The sequence below is a fragment of the Phytophthora cinnamomi genome (genome assembly GCF_018691715.1).
Source record: "Phytophthora cinnamomi strain GKB4 chromosome Unknown Contig112, whole genome shotgun sequence".
Taxonomy (NCBI): Eukaryota; Oomycota; class Peronosporomycetes; order Peronosporales; family Peronosporaceae; genus Phytophthora; species Phytophthora cinnamomi.
The window spans coordinates 188,497-206,575 of record NW_027151045.1 but is presented as its reverse complement, the minus strand read 5'-3'; the positions used below and the strand labels follow the sequence as shown (position 1 = coordinate 206,575).

Here is an 18,079-nt window from a genome sequence, read left to right as displayed (position 1 = left end):
TGACCAGTTGCAGTGCAAGTTGCATGCGCTTCAACGTGGCGGTTATTGGTTGGAGTTTCGGCCAATCCTGCTTTTTCACGTTTTGGCCAATGGCGTCGCGCATCAGACACCCAAGGAGTGGACTGGGGTTCCCCCTCTGGGGGGATCGATAGTCAAGCCAAGACATTCGCGAAAAGGGGCCGGACCGCGCGGGCTGAGACTTCTATCCTACCTACCTACGCATCCATGGAGGGGCTGGGCGTCGTGTACGAGCAGGAGGAGCCGGCGGTGGACGCGCAGCAGGCGCCCGCGGGCGACAACCAGGCGGCGGCTGGGGTGGCGCCCGCGGCGGGCGACGAGGCCGAGGACGACGACGAGATCCGCGCGCTGGCCGGCAATCCGGACGACCTGGACGCGCAGCAGCAGCAGCAGCAGCAACCACCGCAGCACCAGCAGCAGCAACAGTACAGCCAGCAGCAGTACAGCCAGCAGCAGTACGGCCAGCAGCAGCAGCAGCAGCACGGCGGCTACGGGGACTACGCGCAGAGCAGCGGGCAGCACCCGCAGCAGCAGATGGAGCACCACCACGGCGGCGGCATCGACAAGACCGGCACCAGCATCCAGCCGGGCAAGCTGTTCATCGGCGGCGTGTCGTGGGAGACGTCGGAGGACACGCTGCGCCACCACTTCGGCAAGTACGGCGCGCTCACGGACGCCGCGCTCATGAAGGACAAGTACACGGGCCAGCCGCGCGGCTTCGGCTTCGTCACGTTCGCGGACGCGTCAGGTGCGACGGCTGATACCGCTGTGATACTTGCATCGGGTGCTGACTGACGTGGCGTTGTGGCTGTTGCTGTTGCTGTTGCGCAGCGATCGACCGCGTGCTGGAGGAGACGCACATGCTGGACGGGCGCTCGGTGGAGGTGAAGCGCGCGATTCCGAGGGAGAAGACGGCGCCCGGCGGCGGCGGCGGTTCGAGGTTAGTAGTTGAGGCGCCCCCAGTGGACTCGAGCTGCAAGGCGGCTGCTGTACATTGTATTTATTGGAGAGAAAAGCAACAGAAGAAGGGCAGGAAGGAAGGAAGGCAGGGAGAGAGAGAGCAAGGAGCAGGACGAGAAGAAGCAGAGAAATCCTACTCAACACGATCGAATGGCGTTTGCTCGCCACCTTCTGGCCCATCACGCTCGACCCTCGCTCTCTCCGTCCAGCCCTTCTTCATCCACCCCCGTGGAAGGGCTTTGGCGTAGCGCTAGACAGTGTACAAGCAGCCAGCGAGCAGGCTGTAATCACGGGAGGTGGCGGTCTAGACTAACCTGCACTGTTCCTGCCTCGTTACTGTGCCCTGATGTGATGTAGCGACTTCCGTGGAGGACGCGGAGCATACGGCGGCGGCGGTGGCGGCTTCACGGAGCAGAAAAAAATCTTCGTAGGCGGCCTCGCCCCCACGGTGACGGAGCAGGACTTCCGCCACTACTTCGAAGAGTTCGGCAAGATCACGGACGCCGTGGTGATGATCGACCGCGACACGCAGCGCTCGCGCGGCTTCGGCTTTATTACGTTCGAGGAGGAGGTACGTTGCGTCACGGTTTTCGAGGCGATACCCACCAATGTCCTGGTTACTTACCTCTTTACTTTGTTGCTCAGTCATCGGTGGCGGAAGTGATCAGCAAGAGCCATGAAATTCACGGCAAGACTGTCGAGATCAAGCGTGCCGAGCCCAAGGAAGCACGCAGCGGGGGAGGGGGCAGCTACGGCGGGGGAGGCCGTGGTCGCGGAGGCTGGCGAGGTGGAGGCCGCAGCGGGGGCGGAAACGGCGGCGGCTACGGAGGAGGAGGCTATGGCGGCGGCTACGGTGGTGGCTACGGCGGCGGCTATGGTGGAGGCTATGGCGGCTACAGTGGTTACAGCGCTGCTGCATACGCGAGCTATGGATATCCTCAGTCGTACGCTGGATATGGCTATGGTGCATACGGTGGCGGTCGCGGCGGCTACGGGTATGGTGGCTATGCTGGCTACGGCTACGGTGGCACTGGCAACGAGGATGCTGGTGCTGGCGAGGGCGGTGCAGGTGGGGAAGAAGGCGGATACAGCGAGGAGGGAGCTGGCCAGAGCGGCCAGGGGGGTCAGGCTGGGGCTGGGGGCTACGGCTACGGTGGTGGTTACCGTCAGGGTGGCTCTGGTTCTCAAGGAGGCTCGGGCGGACGATCGGACCGATACCGTCCGTACTAAGCACCCACGCAACGAGAAAGCGAAGGCAGAGAACCGAATTGAGCTGCACAAAATGGACGTGCGCGTGCGAACCAGCACCCTTTGTTCCTATCCCGGCAATGCATTGCTGGGTTCTTCTCGGCAATCGCCTCGGCCTCGCCTTCTCCAGCTCGTACCTGTTGCTATCAAATCAATACTTTTCTCACCCTGCCGCCGTGTTCATTCGTGCTACCTATATGATGTCACCGCTCAGCTTCGTGTTTCAGGACCATCTACTCGCCATTAGCTAACCAACTAATCAACCGCAACTCGTGCAGCGACAACGTTGATACAGCAAGTTCTGCCATCGCTCGAGTCAGTTCGGCCCCGTGGCCGGCGTGTGAGGACGACGACACTGAAGTGGAACCATTAACGGGGCGGTCGTCGAGAAGCTTTAGCCGAGAGTACAGCGCTGCAGCCAGCTCTTCAAGCCCGCTCACCGATCGGAGAGACTTCGATACTGGGTACTGAGTTTTGAGCTGAAGGAGAATGTCCGCAAAGTTTTCCATGTGGGGACCAGTCAGCACATGGCACCTGCAAGCACATTTGTGTTGGCATCATCGTTTGAAGTATCATCGCAAGCTACAACGCGCCATCAAGTTGTGCACGCACCCTGCACGCAACGGCTCGATTGGGTTGTGGCCACCCCGTTTCACAAAAGTTCCTGCAAGAAAATCGAATCAGCATTGGTGGCCAAACCAGCCGAAGAAGGCCAAAAGCCTTACCGCCAATTACCGCAGTTGAAATCGCGTCGTAAACCAAGTTCGTTTCACCCTGCGAAGCACGCAACGAAAAATGTCGTAAATGTGTAGGCTTACGCCGCGCAAGAAAGTTCGGAAATACTCACCATAGTATCGACAATGAAAAGATCGATTGAATTCGTGGGCAAGCCGTCGCGCGAGCGCAAGCCGACCGACAACTCGGGGAACTAAGGCATAAGCATCAAGATTAGACTGATACAAGGCTCAATTGGTTCATTGATGTCAAGGGTGTACCTGGCTGTGAAGTTGCTTCACAATGGCAGGTGTCCGGGTAGGGTGCCGCGGAATGATGACCGTAAGTAGATGTTGGCTATCGTGCACACGCTTAGATAGATCGGCGTGAACCTCGGCCATCATCACCTCCTCGCCGCCGTGAGTGCTGGCTACTACCCACGCCGGTCGCACTCCAATTGCGCGCCGCCATGTTGAAACCTCTGCTTCGTCGCTGAGCGAAAGTGGAGAAGCTATACATCCGTTGAGCAACCGATATGAGGCGCGAATCACATTGGCTCGATTGAACGCTACAGAGATTCGTACCAAATTTGAGGTTTAACGCAGTGTGTGCGTCACGTGCTCCGAGTAACTCGAAGCGTTGTCGGTTCTACAAAAGCGAAATGAGGGTGGTTCTGTGAGCCTAGGAAAGAAGTCGAGTGTTCTTAAACATACGCACCAGTTCATCTTGGCAAAGTACCAAGGAGAACAAACCCACCACACTTTGTGAAAACTGACGCAGACCCGGCATCCGCCACAAACGAAACGACTGCGGCGACATTCGCCCGTTAATCAGGCCAATGCGAATCCCCCTGCGCTTTGCGTCAGTGATAAGCGTCGGCCAAAGCTCCGATTCGATCCAGATTCCCGCACTGCACAGCCCACCGTATCAGCATGACAAAAGCTACAAGCACTAAAACATCTAGCAAGGGAGGTCGTACTCTGGTTGCCACGCGTCGTAGAAGCGTTCCACGCACCGCGGGTGGTCAAGTGGTGCTAAGACACACACTGCGTCCTTATTCTATCATCCAGTCAGCAAATGGAAACGGGAAGTCAAGGTCAATCAGCTCACCTCTTTCAGCCGTTGGGAGAGCAATTGGCGAGCTGCAGCCGTAGTTGTCGACAACACCACCCGAACTTTCCTCTTCGCTTCCCCCGTTGATGGGGTTATTGCCTGGTCAAGGTTGTGGCCCAGCGCCAGTTCCACGAGCGGCAAAGCCGACAGGCACTCCCCCACAGAAGCACCGTGGATCCACAATGTGAAGCAGTCATCCTTGCGCCCCGCGGTGTTTCCGTTCTTGTCCCAGTGGGCTTAGAACAGAGAAAATCGTCAAACAATGCATTTAGCGCGGTCCAGTCAAAGTCGAACAGCTACAGCGAGCCACTGGATGCCATTCTACCTGGTGGTGCGCTACGACCGAAGCGTTCGGCGGTGATGGCAGTCGGCACCAGCCGCCGCAGGTCCTTTCGACGCACATACCACGCCACGAGCGGCATGGACGCCCTCCACAGACCATGGTAGACGGCGAGCAGCGTGGCGCCGGACATCGACAAAGTCCTTTTTGATGTTGTAATATTGATCCTCAATTTCCTTAATACGATTTAGTTAGATTATAAATATGAATTGAAATGCATCAAACAATTTAATTGCAATTAGTGTCTTCTCTAGATGGTGATGGTTAAAACATGCTGGCCGTTTGGAACTTGAACACCTACCGCGCCAAACAAAACCCGTCGTTAGAGTCAAACCGTTGGCGAGACAGAGAATGCCATCGGTGTATTATATATCGTTACCTCGTTCCCAGTGCTGGCTCGCAAAATGATGGAGTGTACTAAAATAGCAAGCCTATTTAAAATAATTCCCTAATATTATAATTGTCTATTTGCATTAGAACAAGCTGCGTGCAACGGCGTCCACATCCTCACCAGCGATCACCCTACCCAAAGGTGATCAACGCCGCGTGGATGCACCTGGCAGTCATCTCACACTCATCAAGCTCCTTCAACTTGCGAGAATCAGCTGCTGTGATCGGCACGAAAGCTTTTGTCTAGATCCTGTGAGGCCTATCGTGCCTCATTCGTGAAGTTGCCGCCTCGGACTCCTAGCGCAGATGTCGTTGCTGCATCGTATCGGACTTGCGGCGGCGACAACCGTTGCCGCCACGCTGCTCTCCCCTTCTGCAATGGCCTCCTCGCCTCGCTGCTTCCCTACCGATTTCCTCTTTGGGTCGGCCACTGCGTCGTACCAAGTGGAAGGCGCGTGGAACGAGGATGGCCGCACGCTGAGCATTTGGGACGACTTCTGCCGCGAGCAGCCTGGTTTCGAGTGCGCAAACGTCGCCGACGACTTCTATCACCGCTACGCGGACGATATCAAGCTCATGGTGGAAACGGGGTTGCAGTCCTTTCGCTTCTCCGTGTCGTGGTCCCGCGTGATGAACTGGGACCCCGAAACGCGTCGCATGCGGCCCAACGCCCCGGGCCTGGTCTTCTACCACGCGTTGCTCGACAAACTGGTCGAGAGCGGTATTTCCCCCATTCTCACAATTTACCACTGGGACCTGCCGACGGAGCTGCACAACGAGCTCACACCGCAGGGATGGCTCAACCCGGAAATCATCGACCACTTCGTGCAGTACTCGACGCTGCTTTACTACGAATTCGGCGACAAGGTCGACTTCTGGACCACCTTCAACGAGCCTCTTTCCTTCGTCGTGTACGGCTACAACACTGGTCTGCACCCGCCGGGATTTCACGACTCCCCCACGCTGGTCTACGAGGTGGCGCACAATGTGCTTCTCTCACACGCGTACTCCGTGCGAAAGTTCCGGCAGCTCAAGTTAAGCGGTGTTGTTCAACCCAAGGCACGCATAGGCATTGTGCTCAATGCGAACCAATTCTATCCTCTTCGGAAGGGCAACAAGGACGATTTAGAGGCCGTGGAACGCGCGATGAACTTCGAGTTTGGTTGGTGGCTCCTGCCTCTCACCTCGGGCGACTATCCGCCCGTTATGCGCGAGCGGGTTGGTGTGCGTTTGCCTCGCTTTACAGCCGAGCAGACTGCCCTGGTTAAGGGTTCCTACGACGTGCTGATGCTAAATCACTACTACTCGCGCGCCATCACGGACTGCGACTCGGAGGTGTCCAACACGCCGTGCTCGTCACTCCACGTCGGCTTCGGACAGGATAAGGGTGTCGATGACACGCACGTTGTGCCAGGTTCTCGCCCGGGACTGCAGGACAGCCAGGGAAACAACTACTGCAAGTCGTACACGGCCTACCCTCCCGGGTACTTGGACACGATCAAGTGGATGCATGCGAAAGACCCCTCGGCGCAGATCTTGCTGACTGAGAACGGTTGGTGCGGCAACGACGAAGTGGAGAACTTAGACCAGTTGTGGTTCTTCCAGTCGTACACGGAGCAAGTCTACAAGGCTGTGGTGGAGGAGAAGATCCCCATTATCGGCTACACTGCCTGGAGTTTCCTGGACAACTACGAGTGGGGATCGTATGGTCCTCGTTTCGGACTGTACTACGTCAATTTTACTGCGCAGACCGGATCTGTGGAAGGCTACACACCAAAACCGACAGACTTGCAGCGAATCGCGCGTCCGTCTGCCAAGTGGTTCAGCAAGCTGGCGTCCACGGGCTGTCTGGACGAATTGAGGCAGGCCGATGAAGTCGCCGCCATCGCCATGCGAGCTGCGGCGAGACAGGAATCGCCTGTTTTCGCTGGACCGAGAACTTCGAGCGGACTGGTGCTGCCAGGCATGGTGGTCGCGATCGCGGCAGTGGGCGCTGCCATGCTCGTCGCAACGTGGCGACGCCGCCAGGGATACGCGGCCGTCCCGCGCTTCTTCGTCAACTAAAGCAACTGGACTTGGACGGATCAAGCGAGGCGCTGGTGGCATCAGCCAAGTCAACATGATTTCACCACTTTCGTCTGATCCTTATTTCGGTTTTAGTAGCTTTGGGGTGGTGTGGTGCTATTACGCTTTGACGCATGATGAGTTCCATGACAGGTAATAGCAGCACACTGAAAACTACAACATCGACATGGAGCAAATCACGAAGAAAATGAAGCCATCGTGGACGTGGACGCAAGAGCATCGACTTTGAGCTCCAGTTACTTCCCTGGCCTGACCACGCGTTATTGATGCTCGGTGTGTAATCGTAGAGCAGCGTACGCACACAGCGTCTGCACTCGCGTTTCTCGTTGCAGTGGCCCCCTGGTGCTCTAAATTACTGGCAGCCACTGTATACTAGTAGTAGCTCACTTTCATCGTTCCCCGCCGAATCAGTGCCAACGCAGGGAGGTTACTAGCGCACAAACGACATCGCCAGTATGAACAAGCTGAAGAGAGCGACTGCCTTGGTCGCGGGTGGTGCTACCGGCCTGGGGAAAGCGTTTGCTGAAACGCTGTTGGAGCAGGGGGCCAAGGTCATCATCATGGACGCGAACGCGTTCGAGTTGCAGCGCACGGCGGCGGCATTCCACGCAAAATACGGAGTCTCCCGCGTTTGCTCTTTGGTGCAGGACACCGCGACACCTGAGGCATTCGTCCGAGCGTTCGAAGTCGCCGCGATCTCCTTTGACAACGCCGTGAACGTGGTGGTGAACGACACCGGCATCTCGAGCCACATCTCTCACTTTGACTGCAACACACCGCACAGCTGGGAAAGTGTCGTGGCGGTGGACTCGATCGCGCTGATGCGTACAACACTGGAAGCTGCTGAGCAGATGGAATCTTCGCTATCAAGTGGCGAGGAAGGCGTGATCGTCAACTTGGCAATGGTGGGGGGGCTAGTAGATATGCCCTTCTGGCCAGCGTACGCGACAGCCAAGGCGGGCGTCCTCGCGTTCACCAGGTCCATGCGTTCTCTCAAGGCGTGCCGCAACATCCGCGTCATGACACTATGCCTCGGGTTTGTCGACACTGCGATCGGCCACTTCGTCACCGACGCGTTTCCAGGGGCCATGCGCGATCGATGCGGGCTGGTTCCAGTGGAGACCTTGACCAAAGCCTTTGTCCGCGCCGTGGAGGACGAGCACAATGCCGGTCGCTGCATGGTCGTGCTGGAGGGCCAGGCCATCTACTACGAAGCCGACTTCACGGACAGCACGCTCACCTTCCCCACATGGAGATCTCAGATCACCAATTGATGGTACCGAGGGATGCCGTGCAATAGGGGACTAGACCGGACCAAGTTCATGAATTAAGAGCAGCTCACAAAGCACACGTCCCATCAAGTTGAATCACTTTAAGTTGCGCAACTTAGAATCACGCAACGTTGGGGTAACTTAGCAATAATTTCGCATTGCAATGGAGCCCAAGGTGTCCTGCGCGAACCATGCCGCGCTCGTGAACGCCTACTACATGAAGAAATTGTGCTTGCGCGAGGATTCGCTGCAGGTTCCAGCGGGCGCATTCATTCGCCCACCCGCCGCCCAAGCCCCTGGCGACATGTCAGCAACTGCAGCGCGTCGCCTTCGCAAGCGAGAGACTGCGGCTCGGCGGCGATCGGAACGACTAGAAGAGCTCACAGCGCAGGGCAAGTTCGTGCCACTAAGCGACCAAGTGCAAAACGCGCTGCAAGCTGCGTTTGGGCGTTTCGGCGGTCCGCGATTCGTATTACGAGACTTTCTACCAGTATTCCAATACCGCAACGGCGGCCTCCAAGACGTATTGGATTCGTTGGCAGCACTATCAACTACTGAAGCTCTCCACGATGGCAACCTGCACTGCAACGACACGGACCAAGTGCGAGTTGCTATCGTAAACGCCGATACTAAGGTCCTACTTCCGGCTGGTTCGAGATTTGCCCAGCGAGATGTTCGCGAGATTCACCAACTGCCGCTTGGAAAGCACAAGCTCATTGTGATGGATCCACCCTGGCAAAACAAAAGCGTCTCCCGTGCCAAGCGCTACGATATGTTCGACCACACGGAGCTGCTCAAGATCGATGTCGCTCACATCGCAGACCTGGATGAGTGCATTCTAGCAGTTTGGGTGACAAATCGGCCACGCTACATCTCATACCTTCGTGACCAAGCGCTGCCTGCGTGGGGCTTCACGTTCCACGCGTGCTGGTACTGGCTGAAGCTGAGCAAGAATGGTGAGCTTGTCACTCCTCTGGACTCAATCCATCGCCTTCCAGTCGAGACACTGGTCGTTGCATATCGCGCAAAGGACTCAGAACATGAACAGCGACTGCGCCAACAGCTAGGTGACCGGGCACGAATTGTGCTCAGTATTCCGCTACGTCACTCGTGGAAACCTCCACCGGAGTGCTTCTTTGGCGAGGAAATCGTCCCAGTTTCAGCAAAGAAGGCAGAGCTTTTCGCACGAGAGCTGCGACCCCACTGGACCAGCATTGGGAACGAGGTACGATTCGCCCCTGGCATTCTCTATCTCGTCAACGGTTTGATTCTAACGACGTGTTACTACATCTTTAATGCGGTAGGTGCTCAAGTTTCAATCGGCCAGCTTATTTCAACCACCGCCATCTAGTGAACACAGCAAATTAAAATAAAGGGTGTTTTGGTATGTTCACGTCAGAACTTTAGCCCGCTCAACAACATTTCTGCTGCTGCCCTCTTCCTATAAGAAGGATCTGCACGCTAACAGCGTCCCAGCGTGAATTTGTGTCCCAAAGATTTGGCTTCGCACGCTCACGGAGACAGCGGCGAGAATTTGACGACTTTGGTTGCACTACCAACACGCAGTTTGAATTGATTGAAAGGCTCAGGTAATGAGATTCCACTATATACTATCTTCAGGCGATGGAGACACTACATCCCCACTGCATCTCAGATGTCCCTATAGCATTCGTCACTGCCCTTCAGTTGAACTATACACAGTCTGATTGAGGCCGTCTCAGTGATCTTGGTGATAAATAAATGTCGTCACAATACCGCGAGGGTATATCGAGAGTAGCAAATATTTTTCGTACATCATCGACTGGGCCCCAACACACGCAAACATACAAAATACACTAGTTTGGTCTCATCATACAAATGCCTCGAATGTTCTTCACATTGGGAGTCCGAGACGTCTCGGAGCACGGCAGAACGCAATGCAATAAGACGCTCGTCGTCCTCAGACTCGTCATCTGATTGTGTAATCACTTGAGCACCCCTGGTAAGCTGTAGAGAACCACTCTTTCGCGCTGCTTCGCCTGATCGTGACTGCGGTTGACCCTGGCAAGTTTCCGAATGGCTCTGTATTGATCGATCCTGTGCCGCTTGGGAATTGGTTGGTCGCAGTCAAAAGAGCCGTAAAAAGACGTAATTACGCGAAAGATCAGTTTCGCCGAATAAGAGGCGTTCTCCCACCGGATTGGCGCAAAATGGACTTCAAGTCAAAGCGGATACATCAGGAATGCTTGCAGGGAGGAAGTCCCAGCCAGACCCAGTGACCCTGCTCACTTCCGTGGTGCCGACGCACAATGAGCAAGAGGGAGAAGCAGCTGGAGCAGGAGTGCGAGCAGTTGCGAAGGTTGAAGGCGCCGCGACGCGATTTGGGCAGAAATTTATCGTTAAACCCGGGGCTAATTGCTTGTGGCTTGTCACTGCAGCGAGCTGCAGGCGATGGAGGAGCTGGTGCAGCACTACCAGGACGAGCTCGCGGCTGCCAGGGGCCCAAGCTGCTTCTGCCACAACCGCCGCAACGTCCCGGACCTCCATCGCGTAGAGGAGGAGCTGTTCGAGAACCAGAACCTGGCCCCCAGGGGCTCCGCGATGCGCCTGTCGCGGGTCGAGTTGCCCGTGCTGTGCCGAGCCGACGGCGAGGAAGCGCGGTTCAGCGAGGTGCCTGTGCTAGTGTAGCAGCAAAAGTGTAGCAAGTTGCTGTAGAAGCTGGAAACTGACTTGTAATGCTTTCGATAGGTAGAGCTGCCGTCGTCGAACTGGGAGTGGGTGTCCGACTGGCGCTGCGATGTCCACGCCCACACGGACGAAGGCGGATGGGCGTATGCAGAGTCATGGGAGCAACTGCGCGACGTCAACCAGCTGCATCGCAGGTGGGAGTATTATGATCATGGGGCTGGTGTATGCGCGGGCCTCACAAACCATTGCACCTGTAGTGAGCACACAATGAGCGCCCGTGTGCGGCAGCGTCGGTGGAAGAGGGATCGAATGCTAGTTCGATCGACTGGGTTGCCAGCCACGCTGAATGAGAGTCTCCTGACAAAGAGCAGGCTAGCTGCTATGGTACGGTTACAAGGTTGTGTTTGCGTGTTTGTCGGTTGTAGCTGATGCAGTAATTGATTTTTGTTGCTGGGAACTGCTGAAGCGGAACGCGAACGAGAAGCTGACGCAACAGGTATAGTACTTCTTATAGGTTGATCGTATCTAGGTGTTACGAGTCTAAGTCGACTGTATTGCTCTAGCTTTTGCGCGCGAACGAGCACATCGCAGAGCTCGAGAAACGAGATAAAGTGTACGAGGCGCATATGCTCAAGCTGCAACAGGTCGCGGAGGAGCTGTCCAACGATCTATACGCTCGGTCCTTCGACCTGCAGGACCCCGTGGCGGTGCCCTACACTGTCTCTAAAAGCACCGAGGTTTTGAAGCAGACAGAGGCACTGCTCGGCGACATGCTGATGGGGCAGGGGCTTGCGCGCTTGGACACGCTGGCCGTCACGAGCGAAGTGCAGCGCCGACGGTCGGAAATTTTGGCAGCGTGCGAGAGTGAGCTCCAGACCACCATGAACGAGTTCAACGACCTCGCGCGCACACTGGAGCGAAGGCAGTCTCCAGCCCCTGAGACGCCGGAGCAGCCAGCTCTCTTCAGTTAGCAACAGTATTTATGAACTTCCAGCCACTTCAACTTCGTGTCGAGTTGATGATTGGTCCATAAAAAACTTTAATTCAGTATGTCAAGCACCATGTTATTTATGTATTGATATATTACGTGAGCTACTGAAACAAACACATACGTACGAGCCAATCACAATCATTCGCGCTCTTTCGCAACGTCACTGCGCGCGAGGAGCTCCGAAGTGAACGAGACGAGAGGATCGAGTGGCGGCGGGCGGACAACCATGACGGACGCCGAGATCTACGCGTACGAGCAGGAGTTCGACGAGCTGGACGAGTGGGAGGCCATGCACGCGCATGAAATGGAGGCTGCAGAGGAGGAGATGCGCGCCATGGAGGCCTTCGGGCAGCGGCAGGCGGGGGAGAGCCAGTCTGCGGCCCCAGCTCCAGCTCCCGTCACCCAGCCGCCCCCAAGCAGCGATTACGCTGCCGAGAGGGCCGACGGCGGCCTGGAAAAGGCGCAGAGCCGATTGGACCTAGTGCTGGCTCGCTGCGCGACGCTGCTGGGCGAGGACGGAGATGAAGACGTGGCCATGGACAGCGCCGAGCCCCGACCCGAAATCTTTGCGCGCAAGGAGAAGCAACCCAGTACGGGCAATGTGGACACCACTACAGCCGAGTATCTTTACAGTCGACCGCCTGGTGACGTGGACTCGCTGCCGGTGGTGCTGAATGAGGGCAAGAGGATGTTCCTCCGCAAGAAGCGACCGAACTCCACGCATGTCACATCCGATTCTGTGCGCAGCACGGCGTCGTCGCTTGTCCCTATTAAGGAGTTGATGGAGGCTGTTGAGCGGGTAAGTTGCTGCGTCGATGATGGTGGTGACCGCTGTTTCTACCACCAGATCTGCGTGTTCTTGCGTTGTTTAGATGGAGATCGAGGAGGCTGCAGCGAAAGAGGACGAGGCTCTGCTCCAGGAACTTGGATCGGTCGACAAAAAGATCACCCACGCGTCGAACGCAGTGCTCTGGCTGGATAAGTACAAGCCGCAGAACTTTTTAGATCTTCTGAGTGATGAACGGACCAACCGTGAAGTTCTTACCTGGATTAAATCGTGGGACCCATTCGTGTTCCCGAAGAAGCAACGGGCTAACGGCGCACTCCCAGTTTCTCCTGCGAAGCCAAATAATTTTGGCAGTAAGTCCCCCTGGACGTCGAAGAATCACGGCAATGAACGCGCTGAGTCCGAAGAAGACGAGGACAAGCGCCCGTTCAACAAGATTATCTTGCTCTGTGGTCCGCCGGGAGCGGGTAAAACTACGTTGGCCAACATTGTCGCGCGCCATGCGGGCTACAATCCTATCGAGGTAAATGCTAGTGATGACCGCACGGCATCGGTACTACGCAACAAACTCATCAGTGCCATGGAGATGCAGTCCATTTGGGGAGAACGGAAGCCGAATTGCATTATTCTTGACGAAATTGATGGTGCGATGAACGGGTCGGACGGAAAATCCGCCATTGAAGTCATTCTAGAGATCGCTAACGCGCCTTTGCAGAAGAAGAAAGCAGGCGCGAAAAGTGCGGCCAAGAATCGCCACCCGCTGACTCGCCCACTTATCTGCATCTGCAATGACTTGTATGCATCTGTGTTGCGCCCGCTGCGTCAGATGGCTAAAATTTTCACGCTGGACACACCACACTCGCAGCGCCTCGTGACACGATTGAAACACATCTGCCGGCACGAAGGGATCAAGGCTTCAACAGGTGTGCTAGCAGGTTTGTGCTCCAGCGCGGACAACGACATTCGATACTGCTTGAATACGCTACAGTTCCAAACTACCCAATCACGGCGTACTGCAAAGGATAAATCTGCAGTTGTGACACTGACTACTGGTCTCGTGGCTCAAAAGGACCATGCCCACGGGATGTTCGAGGCGATGGATCTCGTGTTCTTCGAAGCACGTTCCAAATCAGCCAAGGGTGAGCGTCGTGCGACGGAGAAAATTGAAGAGGCCGTTGTGTCACTAGGGAACTTCCCTCTGTTGATTAATGGTTTGGATGAGAACGTGCCGAAGATGATTTTCAATGACCCAACCATGAACAAGATCTGCGACGTATTCGAGTGGCTTGGACTTGCCGATGAGTACGAAAATCGTGCTCGGTCGGAGCAGCAGTTCGTTTTCCAGGGGTACATTCCATTTGCGGCTATTGCAACGCACACAGCTTGCTGTACGAGTTCAAGGCGTCGCGTGGAATACCCTCGTGCGCAGTTTGAGGCGCAAAAGCGCCGGGATCGTTCTGAAAACATTCTCATGGCATTAACCGACGGCGCGCAGATGCAACCAATTTTGCGAATGAGCACCAACGTGCTTGTGGTGGACGTAGTGCCGTGGCTAGTTGCGAGTCTATCGCCCAACATTCGCCGCATCAATCCATCATTGCAGACGAAGGAGGAGAAGGTGACGATACAACGCCTAATTCAGCTCATGGCGTCGCTGGGTTTGTCTTTCCGCCACAAGTACATGCCTGATGGCAGCGAAGACTACGCACTCGAGCCGTACGTATTCATCATCGCTACCAATTCTGTCCTATGAACTATTCTCACTCTGTTACCCTGCTTTTATCTTTACAGAGCGCTTCACGAACTCGTGGAGTTCCGCGGCAACGATGGGGGAATCACTCACCAGTCCATGCTTCCACTAACTGTACGAAAAATGGTTGCTCGCGAGGTGGAGCTGGAGCAGATGCGTCGAAACGAAAACTCCTCGTCATCAACGAAGCAGAACAGCATGGACAGCAAGAAGCAAAGTGCGACTGTCGAGAAAGCGGCCGAAGCAACTATCGAAGAGAAGGCTGCAAAGGCTGCCTACGTACTTCCGGAGCTCAGTGGTACGTGTGGCTGGTTGTACTTGCGTGTTTTGCAATTGCGCGACTTGCTCACTCATTGGTGTTTATCTGCCTAACAGAGGCGGAGCTGGTGAAGAAGGACGAGGCCCTCCGCAAACGCAATCCGTTCGCATTCGCCCACCGAGAGGCCAAGCGCAAGCGCGACGAGGAGCTGAATGCCAAGTTTAAGCAGCAGCGCACCAACGACGCCCACGCGCACTGCATGGTGCGCTACAAGTTTAACGAAGGCTACACGTGCGGCATCAAGACAGCCGTGTACGTTCGTGATTTATTATGAGAGCATCAATGGACTGACTGCAATGCACTGCAAGGATGCACACGCTCCCCCTTTCTCCCCTCCAACCTCTCTCTCTCTCTTCTCTCTTCATCGCCTCTACTTCTTGGCAGGTTTCTTCTTCTTCTTGGATTTCTTCTTCTTGTCCGCGGGGCTCGCAGCCGTCGGAGCGTCGGCCGCTTTCGGCTGTGGCGTACTGGTCGATGCCGGCAGCGCCTTCATGGGCCCCAGCACCTCCTGCATCACGAAACGCAGCAGCCGCGTGAGCCGGGACAGGTTGGCAGCGTCCGTGGTCGCGTACTTGACCGCCTCATCGCGGCCGCCGGCGCTGCGAGGCGACGCGGGCGTGGGCCTGGCCGACTGGTGCGCCACGCGCGCCACCACCTTCACGCCCTTGCCGGCCGTCACGCGCGTCTTGAGGAAGAAGCGCGAGCGCAGCGGGTCCCCCACGAAGGCCATCTTCGTCTGCTCCTCGAAGCGCTCCCAGCTCACGTTGCCCGCCATGTTCGCCTTGGTATCTTCCAGTCGTAATGGAGACTGAACATCGGGCAGCTCCTGATTGGCGGATATTTCTGAAGCCGTTATTTTTAGTCGGTCGTAACTTCAAGTTCGGTGGCGCGTCCAGCGCCATCAGTGGCGACCACGGGAACCGTGAGGCGATGGAGGAGCAAGACCAAGGTGCGGATTGCAACGCGTACTGCGTTCTTGGGGTGGGGCTGATGGGGCGCACGATGTGGCGTGGCGTGGCATGAGCAGGAACGTCCGACCAAGTGCTCGCGCTCAAGCAGTTCCTGCAGGTATGGTCTGCTGAAGGACAGTGCGAGTGCACAACAGGGACCCGTTCTGACCTCTCGTTTGTAGGGGATGCTGCTTACAGACCAGGAGAACATGTTTGAGCCCGAGTTGCCAGTGCCAGGCAAGGGGGTCATTCGAAACGACCGTTTGCTGGAGCTGATGGGGGTGCCCACGTCCGAGGCAAGTTCGAGTGCAGGATGCTCAGCTTACTCACTAGACGATGAGCAGACGGCTCCGGTAGCACCATTGCCGATTCGATCGCCATATCCACACCAGCAACAGCATACTTGTCGGCCTGATTGCGACTGCGACCAAGGGGTCGATAAGGTGGAGTTCTTCAGCGACGAAGAGTATGTGATAGAAGGCAGCCCCCCTCATGAGGGCTGCTTTTCGAGGAAGCACATGAACAAAACATCTGAAGAGCTCTTGAGGAGAAGTGCGACCTTCGAGCCAGACTTTCAAACGCGTATGAAGCAATTCTTGATAAAGAATCAACAGAAGAAGGAGAGGATTCGTCAGTCCCTTGTGGTTCAGGAGGACCCACCGATCGTACCAATGCCGCGAATCAATCAGGTGCGACGACCGTAGTTGTTGTACAATGTGTTGCCCGTAGCAGTCTTTATGTACTGACATGTCTTGTGATATGCGCGCTTTGCAGAGATCGAAGTCCATCCCGCGAAGCGTCTCACACCTTATCGCGTGGAACCACGACAAGGAAAGCAAGCTTAGCCGAATGCGGGATGCTGAGAGTGCCAAGCAAGAGGCGGCCTGTGTGGGGAAACCCTCCATTAGTAAGCGTTCTGTATCAATTTTCTCAAAAAGACAAGATGATGTCGCGCTCTGCAAGGTGGAAGATCGACTCCACTTGCTTGGTCTCATTTACCAGTATCAGCAAGAAGAGCGAAAGCGAGCTGAAGAGAGACAAGCGAGTTCGAATGTGCAGCCTCAGTTAGCCCCTCACTCTGCAAATGCGCAGCGCAGAAGGCGCTACTCGGTACATGAGCGTCTGTACCAGCTATCCAAGAGAAATATGGCAAAGGATAACAACGATCATGAACACTATTCAAGCAGTCCTGCATCTCAACGGAGGCGAGTCCGAGGTGTGAACGTTGAGAACATTGCCCATACTGTGCAGCGACTCCATGGTTTGAGTAAGCAGTACCAACAGAAACAGCTTTTGCGAAGTGAAGAGCGGAAACAGTACTTCGAGACCCTGCGGGTACGTTTGCTCGTTATATTTCTGGTTCTACAATAGCAGACACTAAGCGGTTCTGCATCATTACCCCCTGCGGGAATCATCAGGCCATGCCAAAGATGGGTGCTCGAAGCCGGAAGCTTGCGGCGAAGAAGAAGAAGAATCCTGCGCCGAAGAGCCCTCTGCGCTGCGGCTGCTGTGGCGGCAAGGAAGACAAGGAGGGGAAATGTGGCTGCACGGTTGAGCCGCGAGTGAATCAACAGCACGCGGCCGACATTTATGAGCGGCAATTGCGCTGGAAAAACGCCAACAATGCCCGCCACTGCCAGCAAAAGCAGCTGCAAGAGACGCTGGCGATGACCGAGTGCACCTTTCGGAACCCGTACTACCGGAAGGCGTGGAATACGCTCGGCGATCCATTGACCCAGCTCAGCGAAAAGGAAGCACGCAGCAAGGAAGACAATGCGGCGTTCTTCAAGCGAAGCATGGTGTGGGCGGACAAGCGCGACCGGGCCGTGGCACGAGAGAAGAAGGCCTCCCAGGAGCGGCAGCTGGAGGAGTGCACCTTCAAGCCGCGGCTGACAGCGCGGACGCCGAGCTACCTGCTGGCCGCTCGACACCGCGAGTCAAACCAGCAGCTGGACGAGGTCTCCAGCAGCTCGTCGCGGTTCCTGGACTGCTCGACAGGCTCGTCGCCCGAGCGACGCGCCTCCGCCACAGAGGAGCTGCTCTTGCAGCTGTACAGCGCGCTGGACCTGCAGGCACTGGCCGGCGAGCTGTCGCCCGAGCACCACTCCATCGGCTCCGACGACAACGGCGCGCACGGCTTCCTCAAGTACAGCTTCACGGACCTGGGCGAGTTCGCTGGGCGCTAGGCTCGGATAGCTACGCGGTGTCTTCTGAAGGTGCGGCGGGTCCGGATACTGCGCGCCGGATAATCTATTTTTGGCATTATCCAATCATCGCGCGCCTGAATTCGTCTTTTCCACCAATGGTGGGGTCGTATCGAGAAACGACCCCCCCCCCTCCCTTTCGCCCACTCACTTGCGAACTCTCCGCTTGGTGGTGAAAGTGCGAAGGCAGCAAGTGCGGAGTGTTGGTCGCCGCGTCGGAAAGCGCGCCCCCGAGCTCTCCGCCCCCCTCCGCCCCCCTCGCCCCTCGCGTG

The 18,079-nt window shown here is 56.4% G+C and overlaps 9 protein-coding genes across 11 annotated transcripts; 7 read left to right on the top strand and 2 right to left on the bottom strand.

The window, feature by feature from the left end:
• Positions 1 to 225: 225 nt before the first annotated feature.
• On the top strand, positions 226 to 2,208 carry IUM83_16000 (heterogeneous nuclear ribonucleoprotein 1-like; the record flags this gene model as incomplete). 2 transcript variants are annotated; one of them, XM_067940854.1, is made up of 4 exons in its annotated part: positions 226 to 766; positions 850 to 958; positions 1,336 to 1,549; positions 1,624 to 2,208. In XM_067940854.1, 4 exons carry the CDS (start codon positions 226 to 228, stop codon positions 2,206 to 2,208), a joined length of 1,449 nt encoding a protein of 482 aa, XP_067781964.1. The 2 variants fall into 2 exon arrangements, with proteins under 2 accessions (XP_067781964.1, XP_067781965.1); XM_067940853.1 differs by having other exon boundaries at positions 850 to 962; positions 1,394 to 1,549.
• Positions 2,209 to 2,459: 251 nt separating this feature from the next.
• On the bottom strand, positions 2,460 to 4,526 carry IUM83_15999 (kdtA, waaA; the record flags this gene model as incomplete). 2 transcript variants are annotated; one of them, XM_067940851.1, is made up of 11 exons in its annotated part: positions 2,460 to 2,760; positions 2,839 to 2,890; positions 2,952 to 3,000; positions 3,074 to 3,154; positions 3,222 to 3,451; positions 3,525 to 3,588; positions 3,658 to 3,850; positions 3,920 to 3,986; positions 4,051 to 4,152; positions 4,224 to 4,289; positions 4,379 to 4,526. In XM_067940851.1, the coding sequence occupies 11 exons, from the start codon at positions 4,524 to 4,526 to the stop codon at positions 2,460 to 2,462; spliced, it is 1,353 nt and encodes a 450-aa protein (XP_067781933.1). The 2 variants fall into 2 exon arrangements, with proteins under 2 accessions (XP_067781933.1, XP_067781934.1); XM_067940852.1 differs by having other exon boundaries at positions 3,920 to 3,999; positions 4,051 to 4,289.
• A 635-nt stretch (positions 4,527 to 5,161) lies between these two features.
• On the top strand, positions 5,162 to 6,847 carry IUM83_15998 (Beta-glucosidase 32; the record flags this gene model as incomplete). Its single annotated transcript, XM_067940850.1, has 1 exon — positions 5,162 to 6,847. One exon carries the CDS (start codon positions 5,162 to 5,164, stop codon positions 6,845 to 6,847), a length of 1,686 nt encoding a protein of 561 aa, XP_067781951.1.
• Positions 6,848 to 7,323: 476 nt separating this feature from the next.
• Positions 7,324 to 8,142, top strand: IUM83_15997 (15-hydroxyprostaglandin dehydrogenase; the record flags this gene model as incomplete). The annotated part of the gene is made up of 1 exon (XM_067940849.1): positions 7,324 to 8,142. The coding sequence occupies one exon, from the start codon at positions 7,324 to 7,326 to the stop codon at positions 8,140 to 8,142; it is 819 nt and encodes a 272-aa protein (XP_067781931.1).
• Positions 8,143 to 8,302: 160 nt separating this feature from the next.
• IUM83_15996 (methyltransferase-like protein 4) lies at positions 8,303 to 9,512 on the top strand (the record flags this gene model as incomplete). Its single annotated transcript, XM_067940848.1, has 2 exons — positions 8,303 to 9,364; positions 9,444 to 9,512. The coding sequence occupies 2 exons, from the start codon at positions 8,303 to 8,305 to the stop codon at positions 9,510 to 9,512; spliced, it is 1,131 nt and encodes a 376-aa protein (XP_067781955.1).
• A 915-nt stretch (positions 9,513 to 10,427) lies between these two features.
• On the top strand, positions 10,428 to 11,777 carry IUM83_15995 (uncharacterized protein; the record flags this gene model as incomplete). The annotated part of the gene is made up of 6 exons (XM_067940847.1): positions 10,428 to 10,477; positions 10,557 to 10,788; positions 10,867 to 11,000; positions 11,064 to 11,190; positions 11,273 to 11,302; positions 11,370 to 11,777. The coding sequence occupies 6 exons, from the start codon at positions 10,428 to 10,430 to the stop codon at positions 11,775 to 11,777; spliced, it is 981 nt and encodes a 326-aa protein (XP_067781949.1).
• Positions 11,778 to 12,023: 246 nt separating this feature from the next.
• Positions 12,024 to 14,927, top strand: IUM83_15994 (putative chromosome transmission fidelity protein; the record flags this gene model as incomplete). Its single annotated transcript, XM_067940846.1, has 4 exons — positions 12,024 to 12,596; positions 12,670 to 14,300; positions 14,376 to 14,632; positions 14,710 to 14,927. The coding sequence occupies 4 exons, from the start codon at positions 12,024 to 12,026 to the stop codon at positions 14,925 to 14,927; spliced, it is 2,679 nt and encodes an 892-aa protein (XP_067781932.1).
• A 215-nt stretch (positions 14,928 to 15,142) lies between these two features.
• Positions 15,143 to 15,428, bottom strand: IUM83_15993 (uncharacterized protein; the record flags this gene model as incomplete). Its single annotated transcript, XM_067940845.1, has 2 exons — positions 15,143 to 15,161; positions 15,226 to 15,428. 2 exons carry the CDS (start codon positions 15,426 to 15,428, stop codon positions 15,143 to 15,145), a joined length of 222 nt encoding a protein of 73 aa, XP_067781883.1.
• Positions 15,429 to 15,583: 155 nt separating this feature from the next.
• IUM83_15992 (chromosome transmission fidelity protein) lies at positions 15,584 to 17,789 on the top strand (the record flags this gene model as incomplete). Its single annotated transcript, XM_067940844.1, has 6 exons — positions 15,584 to 15,602; positions 15,681 to 15,721; positions 15,786 to 15,956; positions 16,047 to 16,292; positions 16,378 to 16,938; positions 17,022 to 17,789. The coding sequence occupies 6 exons, from the start codon at positions 15,584 to 15,586 to the stop codon at positions 17,787 to 17,789; spliced, it is 1,806 nt and encodes a 601-aa protein (XP_067781953.1).
• Positions 17,790 to 18,079: the final 290 nt, after the last annotated feature.